We start from the raw sequence: 25,809 nt of genomic DNA on the forward strand, positions 1-25,809 counted from the left end.
CAGAGCTGGTGGTGGGAGGCGGGGTTGGTGGTTGGGAGGCGGGGATAGGGCTGGCCAGACTTATAGGGTCTGTGCCAGAGCTGGTGGTTGGGAGGCGGGGTTGGTGGTTGGGAGGCGGGGATAGGCCTGGCCAGGCTTATAGGGTCTGTGCCAGAGCTGGTGGTTGGGAGGCGGGGTTGGTGGTTGGGAGGCGGGGATAGGGCTGGCCAGACTTATAGGGTCTGTGCCAGAGCTGGTGGTTGGGAGGCGGGGTTGGTGGTTGGGAGGCGGGGATAGGGCTGGCCAGACTTATAGGGTCTGTGCCAGAGCTGGTGGTTGGGAGGCGGGGTTGGTGGTTGGGAGGCGGGGATAGGCCTGGCCAGACTTATAGGGTCTGTGCCAGAGCTGGTGGTTGGGAGGCGGGGTTGGTGGTTGGGAGGCGGGGATAGGCCTGGCCAGACTTATAGGGTCTGTGCCAGAGCTGGTGGTTGGGAGGCGGGGTTGGTGGTTGGGAGGCGGGGATAGGCCCGGCCAGACTTATACGGTCTGTGCCCTGAAGAGGACAGTACAAATAAAAAAGTAGCACATATGAATTTATCTTCTTGGGCAGACTGGATGGACCGTGCAGGTCTTTTTCTGCCGTCATCTACTATGTTACTAAGTTATGTTACTCTGTATATCACCACTAAACAGATCATTCTGAAGCCTGCCCTTCCTCTGCCCATTTCAGGCATTGGAGATGGGTTTATGGCCTGATTACTGTCCATATAGAATATTTATTTATTTATTACATTTGTACCCCGCTCTTTCCCACATACAGCAGGTCCAGTGCGGCTTACATAGTAAAAGAAAGCATCTTACATGGTAAAGAATACAGTAAAAACAAGGAAATGTAGGAACAGTATTATAAATTGTGATGACTACTTACATTATGAAAAGCATTATAAAGGACGTGAAAAGAATATAATGAACTGAGAAAAAAAGAAAAACAGTGGCAACAGTGTCTCGGAATATATTAGTTAGAATAAGGAAGGTAGACAAGGATATGATAGGTGAAAGGGAAGGAGGATTGAGGGAAGAAGATGAGGGATTGAGTATAACATTGGGATCAGAGTAAGCGTCAACGTCTTAGCAAGAGTATCGTAGGTGATCTGGTGGAATTAAGCTGGTCCATTAGGGTAAACTTGCTTGAAAAAATGGGACTTTAACATTTTCCTGAAAGGTAAATAGTTATTAATAGCTCGGATGGGTCTTGGGAGAGCATTCCAAAGTTGACTACCCAGAAAGGAGAAACTGGATGCATAGTATGTTTTGTACTTGACACCTTTGCAGTTTGGGAGGTGTAGATTGAGGTATGTTCGCCATGACATACATTTTCATCAGCCACTGGGATTACTTTGGGTAGATCTTTGATTAGTGAGAGTATTGCGACTGTCGTGGAAGCTCAAGCATTGCATATCGAGTCTTGTTTCTCAGGCTTGGGTTACAGGTTATACATAGATGCTTAATGATTTAAGCAACTCTCTAGTAGTTCACTGTGTAACCTTTTGGTATGAACTCAGATTCATTTTTATTTGCTAAAGAAAATTGCTTGTTATCTGGTAACAATGTGAGCTAGAAACTTAGGGGCAGATGCTCAAAACTCCGGCACTGTTCACTACATCACTGGAAGAATACGGCCACAACAGCGCTACAACACAGCTCCCTAATGCTTAGGCGCGATGTCCGCGCTGAGCTTTAGGGAGCTGTTTTGAAGTTAGGAGAAGGATGGCGCCTGGCACCTGCGCTGAAGAGTTGTGTGTCAATCACAGCTCTTCAGCGCGTTCCAAGGGGGAGGAGGGAAGGAGGAGGAAAAGCTGCCGGTTGGGTCAGTCTTCTGCAAGGTACTTTCTAGAGACCCCGCTTTTAAAGTTTTAGCAGTTTAGTACTTGTAATCCCCACCTCCACTCCCAGCAGCAGATTGGCAGGCGGGAGGTCGAGTGGAAATGTCAGTGTCTTGTCATGCAGGCGTGCCGCAATCTGGCGCTACATGGCTCCTCTGTCCTGTGCTTCGGGCATCTGCTCTGCCTGGAGTTCACGGCTGGTACACGGCCTTGTGAATCTCGCATACACCGAGCCGGGCGGGGAGATGTGCAGGCACCTTGTAATGTCAGCTCGGAGATGACGTATGTCCTGCAGTGATAAGGGTGCCCTTACTAGCTGCGCTGTTCATTGTACATGGGAGGGAACAGGAAATTTCCTCCTCTGCATATATTTGAATGTCATTTGAGCTGTTCTTCAGCCCGTGTGGTAGTTCCCGCATTGTTTACCTCTGAGCATGGCGCTTTCAAATGCAGGTGGTAGTCTGGCGTTAACGACCTCTAGTTGCCTGCATTTGATTCTGAGCATCAGGGCAATACAGCTTTAATGACCAGAACCATTTCACAGTGCTAAAGCTTGCGACAAACAAATCATTCTTTTAGGATTCCTGATAAGGTAGTAATACGTTCTTGCCAAACAGATGCCCCCATTTATAAGTTAAGGTTTTCTGCTACTCGTGGGACATGTTAAACAAAATAAGTTCTGGTTTGCATTGAGTTTGCACTGAAAGAATATCCCTAACTTTTCCCCTTTTGACAGTTCCTCTGCGGAATATGGCCTGTGATCCTGGCTGAGCCACCCAAGAAACTGTGACAAACCAAGAAAGGACCCTGCAATGGAAACGTGAGCTGCTAGCCTGACTGAGAAGACAGACATTCCATGATTGTTTTGACACACAGTGTCATAGTTATGCATTAACACAAAGGTTCCCCTGCACTAAAGTGACTCCCTGATAGATGGTTATGTATGTATGTATGTTACTGCCAGTTACTGCGCACACAAGTAAACAGAGGTCACATTTTGGGGGGTAGTATGTGCTTTGTATTTCAGATCGTTAAGGCATACATTTATTCTTGTATATTTTGAACTGCCGGGAAGGATAAGTTTGGCTTTTCTTTCTTTGCTCTGTATCTTGGAGGTGTGGGTACATAGTGAGATTGTGCTGGTCACAGAAAACTAACACTTTTTTTTAGGTTGGGTTATCTCTATTTTGTTAAAGTCAATTTGGTGTATCATTCTTTCTTGTAGAACTGAGATCGGCAATGATTTAATGAAGCTGTAGAGTGTAGCAAATGGCCAGATGTGTACCGTTACCCAGGTGGCGGGGTTTGAACTGACTGTCTAGTCTCCTCTGCCTCAGGGCTTTAGGCAGCTAATGCATAACTGGCAGAACACAGGATCGGAATTAAAAGTGTGTTAGTGATGTTAAGCATGGGCAGCTGAGCTGCCCTGTGCTGTGCCAAAACAAAACTGGGCTTCCAGACGGACATATCTGAAGTTTGGGGAAATATATGACGATAATGCCAAAAGCCTCCTGCTAACAAACAGTGCCTGATTTATTTTCTAAGCAAAATTTTTGTGCCTCTTCAGCTCTTTTGACCTTCATAATGAAATTGGTCTAAGGAGGCCAACACATTAAGGGCAGCTTATTTTATTAGTAGCCTGACAATATTTTTATTGCATACATTTTATTTTATTACATTTGTACCCCGTGCTTTCCCACTCATGGCAGGCTCAGTGCGGCTTACATGGGGCAATGGAGGGTTAAGTGACTTGCCCAGAGTCACAAGGAGCTGCCTGTGCCTGAAGTGGGAATCGATCTCAGTTCCCCAGGACCGAAGTCCACCACCCCAACCACCAGGCCACTCTTCCGCTGTTGCTACTATTTGAGATTCTACATGGAATGTTGCTATTCCACTAGCAACATTCCATGTAGAAGTCGGCCATTGCAGATCACCAATGTGGCCGCCCAGGCTTCTGCTTCTGTGAGTCTGACGTCCTGCACATACGTGCAGGACGTCAGACTCACAGAAACAGAAGCCTGCGCAGCCTTCTACATGGAATGTTGCTAGTGGAATAGCAACATTCCATGTAGAATCTCCAATAGTAGCAACATTCCATGTAGAATCTCCAATAGTAGCAACATTCCATGTAGAATCTCCAATAGTATCTATTTTATTTTTGTTACATTTGTACCCTGCGCTTTCCCACTCATGGCAGGCTCAATGCGGCTTACATGGGGCAATGGAGGGTTAAGTGACTTGCCCAGAGTCACAAGGAGCTGCCTGTGCCTGAAGTGGGAATCAAACTCAGTTCCTCAGGACCAAAGTCCACCACCCTAACCACTAGGCCACCCCTCATGATTATCTCTTTAGTAAGGAAACCTTTAAACCAAGAAAAACATCTGCAGCCTTTACTGACAACGCAGGGGTCAATATTCAAAGCAAGCTAACCAGTCTCTTACCTAGTTAACTGGCACTGAGCAGGCCTGCAGGGAATATTCAGCAGCAGTTACCCAGATAGTGCTGCCGAATATCCCCCTCTAACTGTTAAAGCCAGGAAGTGGTTATTGTGTGATGTGTTTGCAGTCCAGGGGCAGGGTTGGCACGTTACTGGATAAGTGGTGATACTCAGCCCTACGCTGGCTAAGTTACCTGGACAAATAGGACCATATAAATAGCAGTCTTGTCTTTTAGCTGATTTAACTTAAATGGTTAAAGGCTGAATATCTGCACTTTTCCAGTTAAGTGCTGGCTGTCCGCACATACCTGGATATTTAATGCTGGTACCTGGATATGGCCCGGCATTGAATATCTGGGCATAATTTCAGCAGGAGCGGTCGGTCAGCAGGGTGTTTTTTTTTTTTTTTTGGGGGGGGGGGGGGGTGGTCGTTTTGTTTTTCAAATGCTGACCTCAGTGTCATCGGTGTGAGTGCATGAATTGCACTGGCTGTGCAATTCGTTGGAGGGCTTTCCATGCTGATTGGCCATTGCTACAGAACACCCGAGGCCCAGAAGTACTTAAATGTCTATGAACCATTTCAGAATTCACTGAGGCCTTCCACTGCAAACTCTTAAAATATTAAAGTGGTGCCTGTTGGGAAGCAGTAGAGGTTCACAGGTGCTGCCCATCAAGGAGCCCCAGTGGTGTGCTGGGATAAACACATAACCAAACACACGTGGCAGCCCCAGCACTCATCCAGCTGCTGCAGTGCTGCTGTCCCTTTCCTCTTGCTGCTGGCAATGCTCTACCGTTGCCACCTCCAGCATGCGTGAATTGGCAGATCCAGAAATGGCTTGATCATCCTATATGAGATGGACGAGGCAGTGGTAGGAGCACAGTAGCAGCAGAAGGAAGGGGGACAAGGACACCAGTGCTGTCAGTTGGGGTGTAAGTGCTGGAGCTCAGTGGCGTTCCGACGCTGGCTGACACCCGGGGCGGATCGCTGATGCGCCCCCTCCCCCCCAGGTGCAGCGCGACACCCCCCACCCCGACAAAACGACACCTCTCCCCCCCCCCCCCCCCGGGTGCACGCCGCTGAGGGGGGGGGGGGGTGCCGCAGCGCGCGCCTGTTGCCCTGTCTCCGAGTTTGCAATTCACATGTGTTCACTGCTCCCTCTGAGTCTGCCCCGGAACAGGAAGTAACCTGTTCCGGGGCAGACTCAGAGGGAGCAGTGAACACAAGCGAATTGCAAACTCGGAGACAGGGCGACAGGCGCACGCGCGGCACCCCCCCAGCGGCATGCACCCTGGACGGACCGCCCCCCCCCCCCCTTGGTACGCCACTGCTGGAGCTGTTGGGTATCTGATAGTTTGATTTATTTTTCCCCCTAGTTCTTATTTCCTTTTATTAGTTTGATTGGCCTCTAATTGGCTAGGGCCTTTGGTGTCTATAAACAGTCAAACGCGTAAAATATACCGACCTTTTCTGAAAGGAAATGTGAATACGAAATAGTCATGAAAATGAGTAAATTGGTGTTCACCGTAATACAAACTTTCCCATTTCAAGATGAAGGTAATTCTGTTAAGAGCTATAGATAGGTCAAGCTTGAGAATAACCAAACTATGCAAATTAATTTTTCTCAGACCAAATATGTCATGAATATATTTGCTAGGTATCCTGTTTGGCAGCTGAGGACCAGTACTGCTTAGACATGTTGTCCTGGCTTGCATTTATTTCATTTTGTGCCTTCTTAAGATTAAATTATATTTTCAGGAAAATACTAGGTAAAATACTGGCTGCTTCTCCCTAAATTAAAAAGCACATTGACTTTTTAAGTAATGAAGTTTTATTAAATTATATTTTCAGGAAAATACTAGGTAAAATACTGGCTGCTTCTCCCTAAATTAAAAAGCACGTTGACTTTTTAAGTAATGAAGTTTTAGCCCCCAAATTGAAATTCCTGCAGGTTAAGGAAAGTATAACATTTGGCAAGCAAAATCTTCTAGTATAGGGATTTTTGCACAAACATGCAAGATTTAAGGATTGAGCAGAAGTTCCATAATACTTTTTGCACAAATGGGTTATTTTCTTGTGACATTTTATTTTCCTCTTCCTGGAAACTCCATCCTTGCATGGATTTTGCAGCACAAAAACTTAAATTCTGTCCCTTAGTCTCTCTCCCTTCCCGAGTGACCTGCCATTTAGAGAGACAGACAGTGAATTTCCCCGAGACAGCAGTTCTCCGGATTACTGAGGTGCTTTACTCTTCAAACATGCACTAAATTGGTGTATTTCTCTATCCAGATGTTTTTCAGGACTTAAGTGCATTTTCCAGTTTTTTCATTTGGTTTTGTTAGTTGTAGTTTTTATTCTGTTCTTCTGCTAGCATATGTTATCCGTGATACAAGGATATCTATGAATAAGCTATGGCTTTCCGCCGGAGCCTCGGAGAACAGAATGGAAGTTTAACAGCACCACGTAGTCCCTCACATAGACTTTAAAATTCTGTGGAAATGCCTGTGAACTGTGGTTTATAAGAATACTAGTAAAAAAAGGCCTGTTTCTGACACAAATGAAACGGGCGCTAGCAAGGTTTTCCTCGGAGTGTGTACGTTTGAGAGAGTGTATGTGAGAGTGACTGTGAGAGAGAGTGAATGTGTGTGTGAGTGTGTGTGTGTGAGAGAGAGTGAGTCTGGGTGCGAGTGTGTCTGAGAGAGAGTGTGTGTGTGAGAATGAGAGTGTGTGCAAGTGTGTATGTGAGACAGTGTGAGAGAGAGTGTGTGTTTCACACAGATACAGTGTGTGCGAGAGAGAGTGTGTGTGTGAGACACAGACTCTCTGTGAGACTGAGTGTATGAGACCAAGAGAGTGTGTGAGTGACTGTGTGACACATAGAGAGTGAATGTGATACAGTGTGAGACATAGAGTGTGTGAGAGACAGTGTGTGAGAGTGAGAGAGAAAAAGACATTGACTGTGAGAGAGAGAGAGAGAGTGTGTGTGTGACAGAGATACCTCCCCCCCTCTCTGGTGTGAGGCGCCCCTTCCCTCCCTCTCTCTGGTGTCAGCCCCCCCCCCCCCCCCCCCTCTCTCTCTGGTGTCTGAGCGTTACTGTGCAGGACGCTGAGCTCTGGCTGTGCTTCAAGGAACTGACCAATCCTATTTAATAGAATGCACCTCCAACATTCTGAAGCCGAGAAACCTCGTGTGGTTGGTCACTTCTGCTTGTGACGAACCCGGAAGTACGTGATGTCAATTCAGGAGATGGATACAGAGAGCAGGAATGCCTCAGCCATGCAGTCAGCTTCAGAATGTTGGAGGTGCATTTTATTATATAGGATTCAGTGCTTTACCTTGCTGGACACATTCACTAGGGGGCCCTTTTACTAAGCTGCTTTAGATGCCAATTTGCATGGTGTCTTAAAATTGCGAACCACAGATGTACTCGGGCATCCTGCAGGAAGTGCCATTTTGGCGTGTTGTAATCCACTCGCTGAAAAATGCTTTTCTATTTTTGGCGGGAGGGGTCATATCAGGGTGCATTCCTGCAATAATCGGCGCATCTCTTTTACTGTGTACTAACGGGTTAGCACAGGATTACCGCACGAGTCCTTCCTGCCCTACAACATTAGCACATGGCCATTAATACAAGAAAATGGAAGATTTGGCCAGTTTAGCGCTGCAGCAAAAATGGCCTTAGCACACGGAGGGGTGGGGGGGGAACCTATGCAAGGGCCCACTAAGGCCACTTTTTTTTACCAGAGCTTAGTAAAAGGGCTCCTGTGAGAGGCCTACGAATAAGTCAAATATTATGCTAAAAATTAGTTTTGATTCCAAAGGAGGGATCCATTTTAGAGCGTTGCACCAAGAATTTCATTTAGGACTGAATGTGAAATCACCTATTGTGTGTTTAACTTGGCTGTTAAAAAGTGTCTTCTAATATTAAATGTGTACGCTGGAGGAAAATCACATTTAATTAGTTTTTCTGAAGAAATGCTTTATCTTATAAGTGGTGGCAACTTCATTAAAAGGCTGAATATTCTTTTAAGCAGACACATGATAAAGAAAAGCTATAGATATATATTTGTTATTTTTATGTGAACTTTAATTGTACTTAAATTACGAATCAAGTTTAAAATATGATTTTTCTAGACTGACTTTATAGTTTTTTAAATTTTTTGAAACCCAGTTATTATGAATAATCTCAGTAATGCTGAAAAAGTTGGTTTGTTTTACCTTTAAAGGAATTTTAAAGTGGATATATACCTATCGGTGTTTTATTTGTAAGGTGTTTTTTTTCCCCTGTTTCTTTTGAAAGTTAAATTTGTATAATTGTAATAGTTTATGCTAGAATAAAGTAGTGCGGTTGCCACGTTAGGCCATAAATAGAAGAAAAACAAAAAAAGGAAGATAAGATGGTGCCTTTTTGTTGGACTAATTAATACATTTTTTTTTTGTTTTGTTTTGATGCTTTAGAAGGCAGAACCTTCTTCCTCAAGTCTGGATCATGCACAAATGAGAATATCAAAATATGTAAAAGAGGCAGTCACCTTTTGCACATTCCTGACCTGAGGAAGAAAGTTCTGCCTTCTAAAGCTTGTCAAAAAATGTATTAAGTTAGTCCAATAAAAAAAAGACGTCACTTAATTTCTCCTTTTTTTATTTTTGCTTTTTTTTTCTGTTTATTGTTTACTGTACTGTTGATATGCTGTCTTTCAAAATCAAGCAAAGCAGTTTACAATTCAAAAATAAAGCATCAAACAAAGGAACTACCGATAGGAAGGAAAAGAAAATACAGAGAGAGAAGATTACTTTAGCAGTATAGGGAAGGCCAGCGAAAGGTTTAGGAGTAGTCATGACTTCCACCGTTGATTTATTACCTTTACTAGCCGTAAAAACGGGCGAGATTTCCAGCTACCCTCCTCGCCGCCACTCCCTCCCCCCTCCGTGCCGGGCCCCCTGCACTGACCTGACAGCGCCTCTCACCTCCGCGTGAAAGCGCTGCAGGCAGCAGCAGATCGCTCTGCTGCTGCCTGCAGTGCTTCCAAACGGAGGTGAGAGACGCTGTCAGATCAGTGCAGGGGGCCCGATGCGGAGGAGGGCGGGAGTGGTGGGGGGGGAGGGTGGAGGTTGGTGCGCGCGATGTTCGTTTCCAGGCGGCAGCGCCCGACAGTGACTCCGACTCCATTTCCCTCTCTGTTCCGCCCTCTGACGTCATCACGTCTTTTGACGCGAGGGCGGGACAGAGAGGGAAGTCTCTACTGCGCATTTGCAGGTGAGTCGGTCACTTGCCGTTTATATGTTTGATACTAAAAGACAGTACTATTGTACAGTAACTGTGGCTCCAGAACTGTGGTATTCTAATGCAGGACTGAAATCAGGTTTATTTTTGCAGACTTACTAAAATATGGAAATCAACCTGGTCCATGAACAAAAAAATGTACGTATGTAAATCTAGTGAATATTCATTATGTTTTGTGGCCCTTGGAGGGACTAGAGTTGTCCTACTTCCATGTTACCGACTGACAGTGCAATGCATGGAAGCAGCCACTTGCCTTCTCTGAAGGCTATTGCTATATTTTATACCACATCCATTTAGCTAGGGCTCTTCATTAATGAATGTGTTTAATTTGATTAACAACTTTTCTCTATAAAAAATAGTTTATTGACCTTGTTCGTTTCTTGTCGTTGAGGCCCGTTAATAAATAAGTGGACTACCTGACGACAGCAGTGGTTAACAGTATTAATCCTCAAGACCTTTCCGTCTTGTGGAACAAAAGCTGTAATCTTATTTCTTGGCTTTGTAATGCCAGGACTTCAAGCAGTGAAAAAGCAGTTGCCACTTTGAAGAGTACCATGACAGCGTTACAGTATGAAACGGCATCCCTTTCAGATCTACCTCTGCCTTTCGTCCTAGATGTTCTAAATTGAAATCACATTCTGCAAATAAATCCAGTGATTTGTTGTTGTTTTTTTTTTAACTAGGTACGGTTTCAAAAGAATTTGGCTAATCTGTATTGAAGCACAAAGTGTATGAAAAAGTTTCTGTAATACCATTCAATATGTATTCATAAATTCTGGTTTCGGAACTACATAGTTCAATGTATCACTCAACAGACGAATGTTAAAAATAAAATTGTAGGCCTGTGTTTTGCAATATATTTTGGGTGACTTGTGCGTTACTTATATTTAGAGGAAATGTAGCAACACACACTCAAATTGATACATATGAATGCCCCTAATTTTCTCCAGTTGTGCAGATACAGAATTGCTTTTGCCATTGATTCTGTCCATTTTTACATTTTCTTGCAAACCAGCACTATTGTTATATTCCATAAAAGGCAATTAAAAGAAAATGGTACAGAACTAAAAGGTTCTTCTGCTGAGAAAAGAATGAAAATTATTAGACTGCATCAAGTACATCATTGACTTTTTTTTTTTTAACGTTTAAATCTCTTTAAATCTTCTAACCTATTTAAAATTTTAAATCTACTAACCTTTAAATGTACTCACTCTGCTGCTCCCCAGTATCTCTCCACACTCGCCCTTCCCGTACACTCCGCTCCATGGATAAATCCTTCTTATCTGTTCCCTTCTCCACTACTGCCAACTCCAGACTTCGCGCCTTCTGTCTCGCTGCACCCTACGCCTGGAATAAACTTCCTGAGCCCCTACGTCTTGCCCCATCCTTGGCCACCTTTAAATCTAGACTGAAAGCCCACCTCTTTAACATTGCTTTTGACTCGTAACCACTTGTAACCACTCGCCTCCACCTACCCTCCTCTCCTCCTTCCTGTACACATTAATTGATTTGATTACTTTATTTTTTATCTATTAGATTGTAAGCTCTTTGATCAGGGACTGTCTTTCTTCTATGTTTGTGCAGCGCTGCGTACGCCTTGTAGCGCTATAGAAATGCTAAATAGTAGTAGTAATTATTATACATTTTATACAAGCATATCACTTGCAAAAGAAAAATTCCACTATGGTAATAATTCTAAGGAAATTATCTGTACACAAATTAAATAATTCTACAGTTTCATATAAGTCCACTACCAGAGTCCAATAGTCCTATAAAGGAGACAAAGGAAAATAATCTTTACATCAAATTGAGTTTCAGACGGGTTTCTATTCGGTTTTTCTTATATAAGAGCTCTTCTAGCTGTTATAAAGGAGGACAATTGGTCCGGATCAAAATATACATATTTCACTGACTGGTAGGAAATTAAACATTTACATGGGTATTTAAGATAAAATGTTGCTCCCATTTGGAGTACCTCCTGCTTCATTTGCAAAAAACTTTCCGTCGCCTTTGCGTTTCCCTCGCTAGATCTGGAAAAACACGAGTTTGCAAACCACGAAAAATTTTATCTTTCTTCTGAAAGATTTTTTTAAAGATCCAGATCTTGTCATAGGGTAACGCTACTGTAGCCAACAAAGTATTAGCTGTTATTTGCTCTGTATCTGACATTTCGAGCAAAGCTGAAACATCAAGTGGTTGATCATTTTGAATATTATTCCTTTGTTGACTGTCCAAAACCCTCACAGGAATATAAAAGACCTGTGAAAAGGGTGGTATATCATTGTCTTCTATTTCTAATATTTCTTTAAAGTAATTTTTCAACATTTCTCTAGGTGAAATTAAAGGTTGTCGCGGGAAAATCATCATTGTCTTCTCAATACATTTTTTAAAAAATAATCAATCATGGTCTACCGTTTAAAATGAAGGGGCAATATTTGTGCACAAAAGAGACTGAAGAAAATATAGGCAGGGAAGGGCAATTTTAAATTTGTTTAAAATGTATTTCAGCATTTAGATTGAGCTTATAACATTGTCTTTTTGGTCCACATTCATCCAGATTTCTCTTTTTGGGTGATGTCCTCCGGCAGCAATGTTAACGGGGTTTTCTTATGCCTTGCGCCGAGGTCAGCTCCATCGCAACCTGGAAGCTCTTGAAGCTGGACAGAAGAGCAGTCAGAGAGAGACGGTTTTCATACCACTGCAGCTTTTGGAGTACCTCCCGGTGTACCCATTCTCCCCCAGGGGAATCTGTAACCAGAGCACTCTGATGATTCAAAATGGGGAATAAGCTTCCATGGAACTGGTGAGCAAGCTGGTTAAGCCAACGGTTGTAATTTCGGACACACTGTGGGAAGCTTTAAATACTTTGAATTCTTCTTTGAGCAAGGTGGTGTTTTTTTAAGTTTTCCTCCGATTTAAACTCTGTATCGGGAACATTGAATGTCTAGGCCCAAGCACGGGACCAGCAATCTGCCAAAGTGGCCACTTTAGAGCTCTCATTAAGGGGAAAAAAAATGGAGAATCAGTTGAGGAAAAATACTTGCAAGGTTCTTGAACTTTCCAAGGTCACCTTTGATTGCACCTATTGAAATGGCCAGGAAATATTTCAGGGAAATGCTTAAATTGCAAGGAGAGGCTCTACTGCCAATAGTGAGAGCATACTACCAGGTACTAAGAATGGAACAGGACACTTGGACGACTTTACCTGGTCCTTTTTTTTTTTTACGACCTAGCCACAAAAATGTGCCCTAAATGACCAGATGACCACCGGAGGGAATTGGGGATGACCTCCCCTTACTCCCCCAGTGGTCACTAATCCCCTCCCACCCTCAAAAAAAAAATGTAAAAAAATATTTTTCCAGCCTCTATGCCAACCTCAAATATCATACCCAGCTCCATGACAGCAGTATGCAGGTCCCTGGAGCAGTTGTATTGGGTGCAATGCAGTTCAGGCAGGCGGACCCAGGCCCATCCCCCCCACCTGTTACAATTGTGGTGGTAAATGTGAGCCCTTCAAAACCCACCAGAAACACACTACCCACATGTAGGTGCCCCCCTTCACCCATAAGGGCTATGGTTGTGGGGAGTGGGTTTTGGGGGGCTCAGCACACAAGGTAAGGGAGCTATGCACCTGGGAGCAATTTCTGAAGTCCTTTAGTGCCCCCTAGGGTGTCCTGTTGGTGTCCTGGCATGTGAGGGGGACCAGTGCATTACGAATGCTGGCTCCTCCCACAACCAAATGGCTTGGATTTGGTTGTTTATGAGATGGGCGTCTCGGTTTCCATTATCGCTGAAAATCGGGGACGACCATCTCTAAGGTCGACCTACATTTCACGATTTGGGCGTCCCCGACCGTATTATAGAAACATAAGATTATCTTATTTCGATAATATGGGTTTCCCCACCCCTTCGCCGGGACGTCCTGAGGAAAACTTGGGCGCCCCTTTCGAGTATGCCCCTCCACGTAAAAAGGAGTGGCCAGTAGGAAAAAGGAGGTGATGATGCCCCTGTATAAAACTCTGGTGAGACCCTCATTTAGAATGTTGTGTACAATTCTAGAGACCACACCTTCAAAAACATATAAACAGGATGGAGTCGATCCAGAGGGCGGCTACTAAAATAGTCAGTGGTCTTTGTCATAAAGTGCATGGGGGACAGTATTAATGATCTCAATATATATATATATATATACTTTGGAAGAAATGCGGGAGAGGGGGAGATATGATGGATACATTTAAATGCCTCCTGTGCATTTATGCCATGTAGGTGAGTCTCAACTGAAAGGAAGTTCTGGAACGAGGGGGCATAGGATGAAAGGGGATAGACTCAGAAGTAACCTAATGAAACACTTCACAGAAAGGGTGGCGAATTCATGGAATGGCCTCCCGGTGGAAGTGGTAGAGACAAAACAGTATCTGAATTCAAGAGAGCTTGGGATGAGTACATAGGATCTCTAAGGGAGTGATAGGGAGAGTAGATGGCATGAATGGACGGACAGGATAGGCCATATGGTCTTTGCCTACATTTTTCGGTGTTTCTATGAGTGCTCACTGCATACTCAAACCAGCATGCTCCGATAGAATTTCTGACTGTTGGAGTCCCTCCAACTGAAATTGCCGCATACAGGTTGCTTTTGTCCATGACTGTGTTGACGTAACATTTTTCCATGGAAAGAGTTAATGTCAGTTTATTCTATTACGAGCAAGGTTTTTGATATGTTATTTGCCTGGTTCTGTTCAGTAGACTTGAAAATAAATCCAGATAAAGCTAATCTATTGTGGATAGATAATACTTTGCAAAATAGGCCAAAATGTTTCCTAAATTAGCAAGGGTTGAGAGAGTCCCTAAAGAAGAGGTAAGATTATGATTTTGTTTATTTGGATTTTGATTAATTGCCAACTCATGGTGGCAATTCAAGTGTAAGCAATTTACAATTTTTTAAAAAACATATAAAACTTAAAATCAAAGAAAAAGGAGCACCAGTCAAATGGCAGGAAAGGCAGCAAAGATAAAGCATCAATACATATATATAAAACAATTCAGATGCCACTGAAACCAGCTCTGAGACTGACCTTTTTTTTTTTTATTTGTACCCTGCGCTTTCCCACTCATGGCAGGCTCAATGCAGCTTAGGTACTTATTTGTACCTGGGGCAATGGAGGGTTAAGTGACTTGCCCAGAGTCACAAGGAGCTGCCTGTGCCTGCAGTGGGAATTGACCCCAGTTCCCCAGGACCAAAGTCCAGCACCCTAACCACTAGGCCACTCCTCCACTGTTGCTACTATTTGAGATTCTACATGGAATGTTGCTATTCCACTAGAAGTCGGCCCTTGCAGATCACCAATGTGGCTGCGCAGGCTTCTGCTTCTGTGAGTCTGACGTCCTGCACATATGTGCAGGACGTCAGACTCACAGAAACAGAAGCCTGCGCAGCCTTCTACATGTAGAATCTCCAATAGTAGCAACATTCCATGTAGAATCTCCAATAGTATCTTTTATTTTTGTTACATTTGTACCCCGTGCTTTCGCTTTCACACTCATGGCAGGCTCAATGCGGCTTACATGGGGCAATGGAGGGTTAAGTGACTTGCCCAGAGTCACAAGGAGCTGCCTGTGCCTGAAGTGGGAATCGAACTCAGTTCCCCAGGACCAAAGTCCACTAGGCCACTCTGAAGTGGGAATTAAACTCAGTTCCCCAGGACCAAAGTCCACTAGGCCACTCCTCCACTGTTGCTACTATTTGAGATTCTACATGGAATGTTGCTATTCCACTAGCAACATTCCATGTAGAAGTCGGCCCTTGCAGATCACCAATGTGGCCGCGCAGGCTTCTACATGGAATGTTGCTAGTGGAATAGCAACATTCCATGTAGAATCTCCAATAGTAGCAACATTCCATGTAGAATCTCCAATAGTATCTTTTATTTTTGTTACATTTGTACCCCGTGCTTTCGCTTTCCAACTCATGGCAGGCTCAATGCGGCTTACATGGGGCAATGGAGGGTTAAGTGACTTGCCCAGAGTCACAAGGAGCTGCCTGTGCCTGAAGTGGGAATCAAACTCAGTTCCCCAGGATCAAAGTCCACCACCCTAACCACTAGGCCACTCCTGTTTTAAAGAGTGCTCCAACCGCAAGGTCAAAGGCAGGTTGTTCCAGAGATATGGGGCAAGAAAATAAAAGGCCAAGCTGCTTGTAATTTCCCAACGTGCCTGGGATGAAGATGGAAGACTAACCTGTGATTGTTAAGAGACTGTAAACATCTTGAAGGAAGAGAAGGGGTACTACAGCATGATAAGTAGTCAGGAGTACCCTCTCGTAGTGCCCTAAAACTTTAAATTGTAAAGAGAATCTGTAAACGCTGAAAAAGAGGAATCACTGAATCTCAACGTTTAGCTCTGCAGAGAACCCATGCAGCCTATTCTGTAGAGATTGTAGTCTCTTAAGGCTAGAAGATGGAAGACTAGCCTATATAATATTGCAATAATCAATACATGTTGTTATATAGGCATGATAAAAGAGTGTGCAAAGCTGTGTTATTACGAACTAACCATAATCTGCGTGGATGTTAAAAGTATGAATGAAGCACCTGTCAGCATTAGCCTAACTGAGGCTTCAGGGCCTACCCTGTGTCAGCCAAAGGCCTCTGGGAGAGCAGCTCTGACATTCTCCCTCCCCCCTCCTAGTCTGTTCCCTGGGAATGTCAGTACAGGATTGATTTATTGCATTTGTATCCCACATTCCCCCACCTATTTGCAGGCTCAATGTGGCTTACATAGATTTGTTAACATTGTCATTTCAGGATATCAGATACAGTTAGTAGTGTGTAGCGATCAAAGTAACGTAGATGACGGCAGAAAAAGACCTGCACGGTCCATCCAGTCTGCCCAAGAAGCTAAATTCACATGTGCTACTTTTTTATTTGTACTGACCTCTTCAGGGCACAGACCGTATAAGTGTGGCCAGCCTATCCCCGCCTCCCACCACCAGCTCTGGCACAGATTGTATAAGTCTGCCCAGCACTATCCTCGCCTCCCAACCACCAGCCCCAGCACAGACCGTATAAGTCTGCCCAGCACTAGCCCCACCTCCCAACCACCAGCTCTGCCACCCATTCTAGGCTAAGCTCCTGAGGATCCCTTCCTGCACAGGATTCCTTTATGGAAGGAAGGGAAGAGAGAAGAAGGAAGAGAGTGATTGGGTAGTTATAGAAGGTGGGCATTCCTAATTGAGTGGGTTGGTGAGGTGACTTATTAAGGTGGTAGGCTCTCATTGTAGGCCTGGTTGAAGAAGAACGTTTTCAGAGATTTTCGAAAGATAGTTATTTCGTTGATTGCTTTCAAGGCTGTAGGTAATGCATTCCATAGCTGCGTGCTCATGTAAGAGAAGGTGGTGGCGTGCATCCGCTTGTATTTAAGTCCTTTGCAGCTGGGGTAGTGCAAGTTGAGAAATTTGCAGGATGATCTTGTGGCGGTTTCTGGGAGGTAGGTCCACTAGGTTTAGCATGTATATTGGGGCTTCTGCGTGAATGATTTTGTGTACAATCGTGCAGATCTTGAACGCAATGCGTTCCTTAAGTGGGAGCCAGTGTAGTTTCTCTCTTATGGGGCTTGCGCTTTCATATTTTGTTTCAACACCTGTGCGTCTGAGCAATAAAACAGACCAGATTCAGTGCACAGGAAAACAATAGAAATAAACCACTGTCTCTATAAACTGTGCTTTCACAGGAATTCACACCTCCTTGGTAAAACTAACCAAATTATATCACAGGCCGGTGCCTGGAAAAATAATTCGGTCATTTAAACCCAGAGAGGGACAAAGAAAATCACACACACAAGCATACACAGACACAAACCTTCAGACACAGGTCCACACATCTCATTCCTATCTTCAGCCATTCCACACACATCCCCCTCCTTAGCCATGACAGAAGGACAGATACACAAACAGAATCAGAAAGACAGGCAGACCCTGAGACATACAGAAGCAATCCTGTATTATCTTTCTGCCTTAGGTGCTGTAAGCCTATCTCTAGATAAAATACCTTTTGCTAAGCCACACTTGTGTGTTGTATTATTGTATTACAAAACTCAAAGCCCCTAAGAAGTGGACCTGGGTCCAAGGAAGGGAACCAAAGCCAAAGCTGACATCTAACCTCTGGGGACATAATGGATGTCTTCTTTTCCCACGTACGGGCCTGTGATATAATTTGTTTAGTTTTACCAAAGAGGTGTGAATTCCTGTGAGGACACAGTTTAAGGAGACAGTGGTTTATTTCTATTGTTTTCATGTGCACTGAATCTGGTCTGTTTTATTGCTCGGAAATACAGGTGTAAAAACATCCAGAGGCAGGAAACATCCTGTACTGACATTCCCAGGATCAGACAAGGAGGCGGGAGGGAGAATGTCAGAGCTGCTCTTCCAGAGGCCTTTGGCTGACACAGAGTAGGCCCCGAAGCCTCAGTTAGGCTAATGCTGTCAGCACCGATGAAATACGCTGAGTAAGGATAAATGTGAGTCATTATCCCAAGCTAATGAAAATGAGGTTTCCGGAGCAATGGGTATCCCTGAGAGAGCTAAAGATGGAGGAATAATATCGTAGTTTGACAACCAACGTACAGTTTTATCAGCATTTAAAATCGGGTGGTGATCCTTCAGCCAGAGGGCTACCTTATAAAAAAAAAAGATTGTACAGGTGTGAGATCAATTGTAGGTGAATCGGAGTTAAAAAAAAACAACTAACTAACAGAATATCATCTGCATAAAGATAAGAAGAAACACCACAGGACTGAATCATCGATGCTAATGGACCAAGATAAATATTAAAAGAGAAGAAAGTAGAGACCCTTGAGGGACACTGCAGGATAGAGGTAGAATTGGTGAAGAGGTGACAGAAGCATCCACAGTAGAGACAAAAAAAGAACAGTTGTGTAAAAAAAAAAAAAAAACGGAAGAAGCTAGAAGAATGGTCTAAGATTTGGCAATTAAAATTCAATGCCAAGAAATGCAAGTTGATGCACTTAGGGAATAGAAATCCACAGGAGACGTATGTGTTAGGCGGCGAGAGTCTGATAGGTACGGACGGGGAGAGGGATCTTGGGGTGATAGTATCTGAGGATTTGAAGGCGATGAAACAGTGTGACAAGGCGGTGGCCGTAGCTAGAAGGTTGTTGGGCTGTATAGAGAGAGGTGTGACCAGCAGAAGAAAGGGAGTGTTGCCTCTGTATAAGTCGTTGGTGAGGCCCCATCTGGAGTATTGTGTTCAGTTTTGGAGGCCGTATCTTGCTAAGGATGTAAAAAGAATCAAAGCGGTGCAAAGAAAAGCTACGAGAATGGTATGGGATTTGCGTTGCAAACCGTACGAGGAGAGACTTGCTGACCTGAACATGTATACCCTGGAGGAAAGGAGAAACAGGGGTGATATGATACAGACGTTCAAATATTTGAAAGGTATTAATCCGCAAACGAACCTTTTCCGGAGTTATGAAGGCGGTAGAACGAGAGGACATGAAATGAGATTGAAGGGAGGCAGACTCAAGAAAAATGTCAGGAAGTATTTTTTCACAGAGAGAGTGGTGGATGCTTGGAATGCCCTCCCGCGGGAGGTGGTGGAGATGAAAACGGTAACGGAATTCAAACATGCGTGGGATAAACATAAAGGAATCCTGTTCAGAAGAAATGGATCCTCAGGAGCTTAGCTGAGATTGGATAACAGAGCCGGTAGTGGGAGGCGGAGCTGGTGGTTAGGAGGCGGGGATAGTGCTGGGCAGACTTCTACGGTCTGTGCCAGAGCCGATAGTGGGAGGCGGGGATAGTGCTGGGCAGACTTGTACGGTCTGTGCCCTGAAAAGACAGGTACAAATCAAGGTAAGATATACACAAAAAAGTGGCACATTTCTTGGGCAGACTGGATGGACCGTGCAGGTCTTTTTCTGCTGTCATCTGCTATGTTACTATGTATGTTGATAAAAGCCAGTCTATGAAGAAGACAATGGTTAACAAGACTGAAAGCTGCAGATAAATCAAGAGAGACTAAAAAAGCAGTGGAACCTCTTTCCAAATTATATCATAATTCACCGAATAGAGAACTGATGATTGTTTCTTTACTGTGGCCGGTGTGGAATCTAGATTGCCATGGATGAAGGACTCGTCCTGTGAGAGAAGTTGATCAAATACAATTTTCTCTGTCAACTTAGAAAGAAAAGGAAGCATTGATACAGGACGATAGTTGGATGAAACAGTAGGATCAAGAGTTGTTTTTTTCAAAACTGGGCAGACAGCCGCGCCTGTTTCCAGGAAGGTGGGAGCGAACCCATTGATAAACTATGGGGCTCATTTTCAAAAGAGAAAGACGTCCAAAAAGTGTTATAAAGACTATTTGGATGGCATGTTGGAGCATTTTGAAGGTCCGGGATTAGGGCGTGCCTAACACTTGAACATTTTACAGCCACAATGGAACAAAATGAAAACGTCTAGGGGGAAAGCTTCAATGTTTTGGTCTAGACCTGCTTTCAGAACGAATAAGGAACAAAAAGGTGCCCTAAATGGCCAGATAATCACTGGAGGGAATCGGGGATGATCCCTCCATTTACTCCTCCAGCGGTCAGTGACCCCCCCCCCCCCCCTCCCAAAAATGTGATTAAAAATATTACTTACCAGCCTCAATGACAGCCTCAGACATAATAGCCAGGTCCATTAGAGCAGCATGCAGATCCCCGGAGTATTGAAGTGGTGGGTGCAGTGCACAAGAGACAGGTAGACCCAGGCCCATACCTCCCCCCCCCCCCACTACCTGTTACATTTGTGGTGGAAACTGTGAACCCTCCAAAACTCACCAGAAACCCACTGTACCCATACATAGGTGCCTCCACCCATAAGGGCTATTGTAGTAGTGTAGTTGTGGGTGGTGGGTTTTGGGTGGGTTTTGGAGGGCTCAGCAGACAAGATAAGGGAGCAACGGTGAGATGTGTACCTGGGAGCATTTACAGTGGTGGAAATAAGTATTTGATCCCTTGCTGATTTTGTAAGTTTGCCCACTGACAAAGACATGAGCAGCCCATAATTGAAGGGTAGGTTATTGGTAACAGTGAGAGATAGCACATCACAAATTAAATCCGGAAAATCACATTGTGGAAAGTATATGAATTTATTTGCATTCTGCAGAGGGAAATAAGTATTTAATCCCTCTGGCAAACAAGACCTAATACTTGGTGGCAAAACCCTTGTTGGCAAGCACAGCGGTCAGACGTCTTCTGTAGTTGATGATGAGGTTTGCACACATGTCAGGAGGAATTTTGGTCCACTCCTCTTTGCAGATCATCTCTAAATCATTAAGAGTTCTGGGCTGTCGCTTGGCAACTCGCAGCTTCAGCTCCCTCCATAAGTTTTCAATGGGATTAAGGTCTGGTGACTGGCTAGGCCACTCCATGACCCTAATGTGCTTCTTCCTGAGCCACTCCTTTGTTGCCTTGGCTGTATGTTTGGGTCATTGTCGTGCTGGAAGACCCAGCCACGACCCATTTTTAAGGCCCTGGCGGAGGGAAGGAGGTTGTCACTCAGAATTGTACGGTACATGGCCCCATCCATTCTCCCATTGATGCGGTGAAGTAGTCCTGTGCCCTTAGCAGAGAACACCCCCAAAACATAACATTTCCACCTCCATGCTTGACAGTGGGGACGGTGTTCTTTGGGTCATAGGCAGCATTTCTCTTCCTCCACACACGGCGAGTTGAGTTCATGCCAAAGAGCTCAATTTTTGTCTCATCTGACCACAGCACCTTCTCCCAATCACTCCTCGGCATCATCCAGGTGTTCACTGGCAAACTTCAGACGGGCCGTCACATGTGCCTTCCGGAGCAGGGGGACCTTGCGGGCACTGCAGGATTGCAATCCGTTATGTCGTAATGTGTTACCAATGGTTTTCGTGGTGACAGTGGTCCCAGCTGCCTTGAGATCATTGACAAGTTCCCCCCTTGTAGTTGTAGGCTGATTTCTAACCTTCCTCATGATCAAGGATACCCCACGAGGTGAGATTTTGCGTGGAGCCCCAGATCTTTGTCGATTGACAGTCATTTTGTACTTCTTCCATTTTCTTACTATGGCACCAACAGTTGTCTCCTTCTCGCCCAGCGTCTTACTGATGGTTTTGTAGCCCATTCCAGCCTTGTGCAGGTGTATGATCTTGTCCCTGACATCCTTAGACAGCTCCTTGCTCTTGGCCATTTTGTAGAGGTTAGAGTCTGACTGATTCACTGAGTCTGTGGACAGGTGTCTTTCATACAGGTGACCATTGCCGACAGCTGTCTGTCATGCAGGTAACGAGTTGATTTGGAGCATCTACCTGGTCTGTAGGGGCCAGATCTCTTACTGGTTGGTGGGGGATCAAATACTTATTTCCCTCTGCAGAATGCAAATAATTCATATACTTTCCACAATGTGATTTTCCGGATTTAATTTGTGATGTGCTATCTCTCACTGTTACCAATAACCTACCCTTCAATTATGGGCTGCTCATGTCTTTGTCAGTGGGCAAACTTACAAAATCAGCAAGGGATCAAATACTTATTTCCACCACTGTATATGAAATCCACAACAGTGCCTCCTAGGGTTCGTCATTGCTCTCCTGGGATGTCTGCAGGACCAGTCTGCTAAAAATGCGGTCTCCTCCTACATCCCAATGGCTCAACTTTCTATGTTTTTCACTTGTACAGGTTTTTTTTTGATTTTGAAAATGGCCTGAAGACATAAACACACAGAGCACAGAACTTTGTTACAAATGGTTTTTTTTTTTTTTTTTTTTGGGGGGGGGGGGGGGGGGGAAGACGTTTGCACTTTTGAAAATGGCCACATTTCCTATTTGGATTTGGGACATTTAGTGCAAAACATTCAAAGTCCGACTTAGAAGTTCTTATTGAAAACTAGTATAAAAGGCCCGTTTCGGTAGGCAATGAAACGGGCGCTAGCAAGGTAATCCCCCCCCTTGCAGCGTCCTTCCTGTCTCCCCTGCCCCCCCCCTGCAGCCACCCATCTGGTCTCAGGACCCCCTCCCCACCAACCCTCCTCTGCCCCTGCAGCCACGCATGTGCAGCGACTCTCCTCTCCCCCTGCCCCCCCTGCAGCCACCCATGTCCAGCGACTCTCCTCTCCCCCTGCCCCCCCCGCAGCCACCCATGTCCAGCAACCCTCCTCTCCCCCTGCAGCTACCCATGTCCAGTGACCCTCCTCTCCCCTGCCCCCCTGCAGCCACCCATGTCCAATGACCCTCCTCTCCTTTCCCCTTGCCCCCCTGTAGCCACCCATGTCCAGCAACCCACCTCTCTCCCCTGCCCCCCCTGCAGCTACCCATGTCCAGTGACCCTCCTCTCCCCCGCCCCCCCCTGCAGCATCCCTTCTGTCTCCCCTGCAGCCACCCATCTGGTCTCAGAACCCCCTCCCCACCTCCCTCTTCCCTGTCCCCCCCCCCCCCCGCAGCCATCCATGTCCAGCGACCCTCCTCTCCCCCTGCAGCCACCCATGTCCAGCGACCCTCCCCTCCCCCCTCGGTGCATCACCCAAACCACTACCCCCCCCCCCCCCAGCGCATCACCCAAGCCCTTATCTCCCCCCCTCGGGCACATCAATTCCCTCGCCACCCGCAGCCGCCAATACTAACGCTGTCCGGCTACTGCTGTGTCTCCTGTTGAGCAGCAGCGGCCGGTACAAAAAGAAAAAAAGCCAAAAAAAGATTTTAAACCTGAAACACGGCTCCATAGACAGCCATCTGGCATTGGCTGTCATCCCTGCAGCCGCTCCTCCTCTCCCCTCTGACGTCGCTGCGCTCCTCCGGGGTCTTCTTGCAGGGGCAGTGACGTGGAGGGGAGAGGAGGAGCGGCTGCAGTGACGACAGCCAATGCCAGATGGCTGTCTACGGAGCCGCGTTTCAGGTTAAAAATCTTTTTTTGGCTTTTTTCTTTTTGTACCGGCCGCTGCTGCTCCATAGGAGAAGCAGCAGCAGCCGGACAGCTTTAGTATTGGCGGCTGCGGGTGGCGAGGGAGTTGATGTGCCCGAGAGGGGGGTAGGGGCTTTGGTGATGTGCCGGGGGGAGGGTCTTGGGTGATGCGTCGAGGGGGGGTAGGGGCTTGGGTGCTGTGCCGGGGCGGAGGGGCTTGGGTGTTGCGCTGAGGGGGGGCACTGAAAGCTGATTGGTAGGCAGTGGGAGGAGTATCCCTACTCCTCTCCCTGCCTGGCTCGCAGTTTTGCAGGGCAGGGGCTTGGGTGTTGCGCCAAGGGGTTGGGGGCACTGACAGCTGTTTCCCTTGCCTTGGAATCAGCTGTCAGTGACATCACTGACGTCAGTGCATTCTAAACTGCCTAGCAGACCACCTCCGAGGGAGCCACGGTACCAGGCACATTAGAATGTTGGAAGTGAGAATTATATAGGATGCTCTTCCACGTGTCACCAGCTGAAAAGCTGAGGACAAGAGATCAAGATCAGAAAATTTCAACCATGCTGGAGGAATGGGTTCAATTAGTGATGGAAGAAGATTCAGTGAAGAAGGTCATTTCTTATCAATGCTTAATAATAGTAAATTGAAAGAACACCACTGAGAAATTAAAGAATTACAGAGAGGGGACACAGGTGTGGATTGACTCTACTCCACTCCCTTGAAATTTGGCCATCCCTGTGGGAGTGGGGGGCAGTATGCAGGTTCCTGGGGGGGGGGAGGTATGTGTGTGTCAGTGGAGGAATAACGAAGGCATGGACGTCCTTCTTTCAAACATTTTGGACGTCCTCAACTGCCCCCCACAGGAATGGCCAAATTCCAAGGGAGTGGAGGAGTGGCCTAGTGGTTAGAGCACTGGTCCTGCAATCCAGAGGTGGCCAGTTCAAATCCCACTGCTGCTAATTGTGATCCAAAATCCAAGTAAATAAAGGGGGTGTCAGAGGCATAGCAGGCATGGATGTCCTTCTCACAAACATCCACATTTTGGACGTCCGGTTCGATTATTCCCCGCTTTATGACAGGACGCGACAAGCAGCCCTACGCACATGCGTGCTGTTCGTAGCCTAGCACGTCTGATTAGTACGCATGTGTCCTGGCTACTTAGCTTCATTTAACTACGCTGAAGCGCCGCTACACTGCTGCATATATCTGCATACATTAACTTCTGATCATGCCATAGCGCAACACCGTGCTACTACGGCGTTGGAAGAGCGGTATTTCCAGAGCGCTACCTAAAATAGGGCCAGGGAGTGATCATCTGCCTGTTAGATTGTAAGAATTGTGAAGTAACAAAGTTTGTGATTTAATATCAATGTGGTCTACAGATTATTGGGATCAAATTTTGTCAATATTTGAGTATCATCTGGTGCGCGTGTGCGGTGTGGTGTCAAATCTATACTTTGAATAATACCAACTAACGGGACCGTGAAGATGTTAAAAAGAGGAGTTGACAATATGGATCCCTGAGGAACTCCACATTGTAAAGGAAATGGAGCAGAAATTGAATCCTGCCAATCCACAAAACATTCCATCAGAGAGATAACGGTTTGTACTGGTTTTGATCTTACCTGAGAGGCCAATTTCTGCTAATCTATTTTCCACTAAGTCAAAGGCTGCAGAACGATCTGACAAAATAAGCAACATTATGGAGGGTCTTTTACAAAGGCACGCTAGTTTTTTTAGTGCATACTAAATGCTAGAGCCACTCAGTGGTATACCAAGGGTGGGGCAATGGGGGCGGTCCGCCCTGGTTGCATGCTGCAAGAGGGTGCAGGGAGCAACCGCATGGCTGTTGGCTCTGCCCGTTCTCCGCTCCCTCTGACATTACTTCCTGTTCCAGGGCAGGGAACCGGCAGAGCTGACAGCCGCACGACTGCTACCTGCACCTCCCAGGAGGTAAGAGCGATGCGCTTGGGGGGTGGAGATGATGCACCCGGGGGGGGGGGTGATATGCCAGGGAGTGCGCAGTGGCGATCTGCCCCGGGTGGCAGCACACCTAAGAACGCCACTGGAGATGCCCATAGAAATATATGGGCATCTCTAACGTTTAGCGCACGCTAAAAATGCTAGCGCGTCTTTATTAAAAAAAAAAAACCTATATTCTTTATGAAGATTCAGTTTTTTCAGTGAAATCAGTAAGATGATTAAATGCAATCTACTCTGCAACTTTTGCAACATATGGAAATTTAAATATCAGGTGATAGTTTGATAGCAATAGTCTTTTTTTTTAAATGCTTGGATGAAGA

At 45.6% G+C, this 25,809-nt stretch overlaps 1 protein-coding gene across 3 annotated transcripts in view; it reads left to right on the top strand.

The window, feature by feature from the left end:
* Positions 1-10,439, top strand: part of ACER3 (alkaline ceramidase 3) — a 107,501-nt gene extending 97,062 nt beyond the window's left edge. The window contains exons 11-13 of one of the 3 annotated variants that reach the window (XR_003941857.1): positions 2,599-2,682; positions 9,676-9,720; positions 10,266-10,439. Coding sequence is in view for 2 of the 3 variants with exons in the window: in XM_030200061.1 (XP_030055921.1) it covers positions 2,599-2,652 (54 nt within the window). In the remaining variant the exon portion in view is untranslated. Of the gene's footprint in view, positions 1-2,598; positions 2,683-9,675 lie in introns of all 3 variants that reach the window. The other 2 variants (XM_030200061.1, XM_030200062.1) reach the window with 2 other exon arrangements.
* Positions 10,440-25,809: the final 15,370 nt, after the last annotated feature.

Source organism: Microcaecilia unicolor, chromosome 4 (assembly GCF_901765095.1).
Source record: "Microcaecilia unicolor chromosome 4, aMicUni1.1, whole genome shotgun sequence".
Classification (NCBI taxonomy): Eukaryota; Metazoa; Chordata; class Amphibia; order Gymnophiona; family Siphonopidae; genus Microcaecilia; species Microcaecilia unicolor.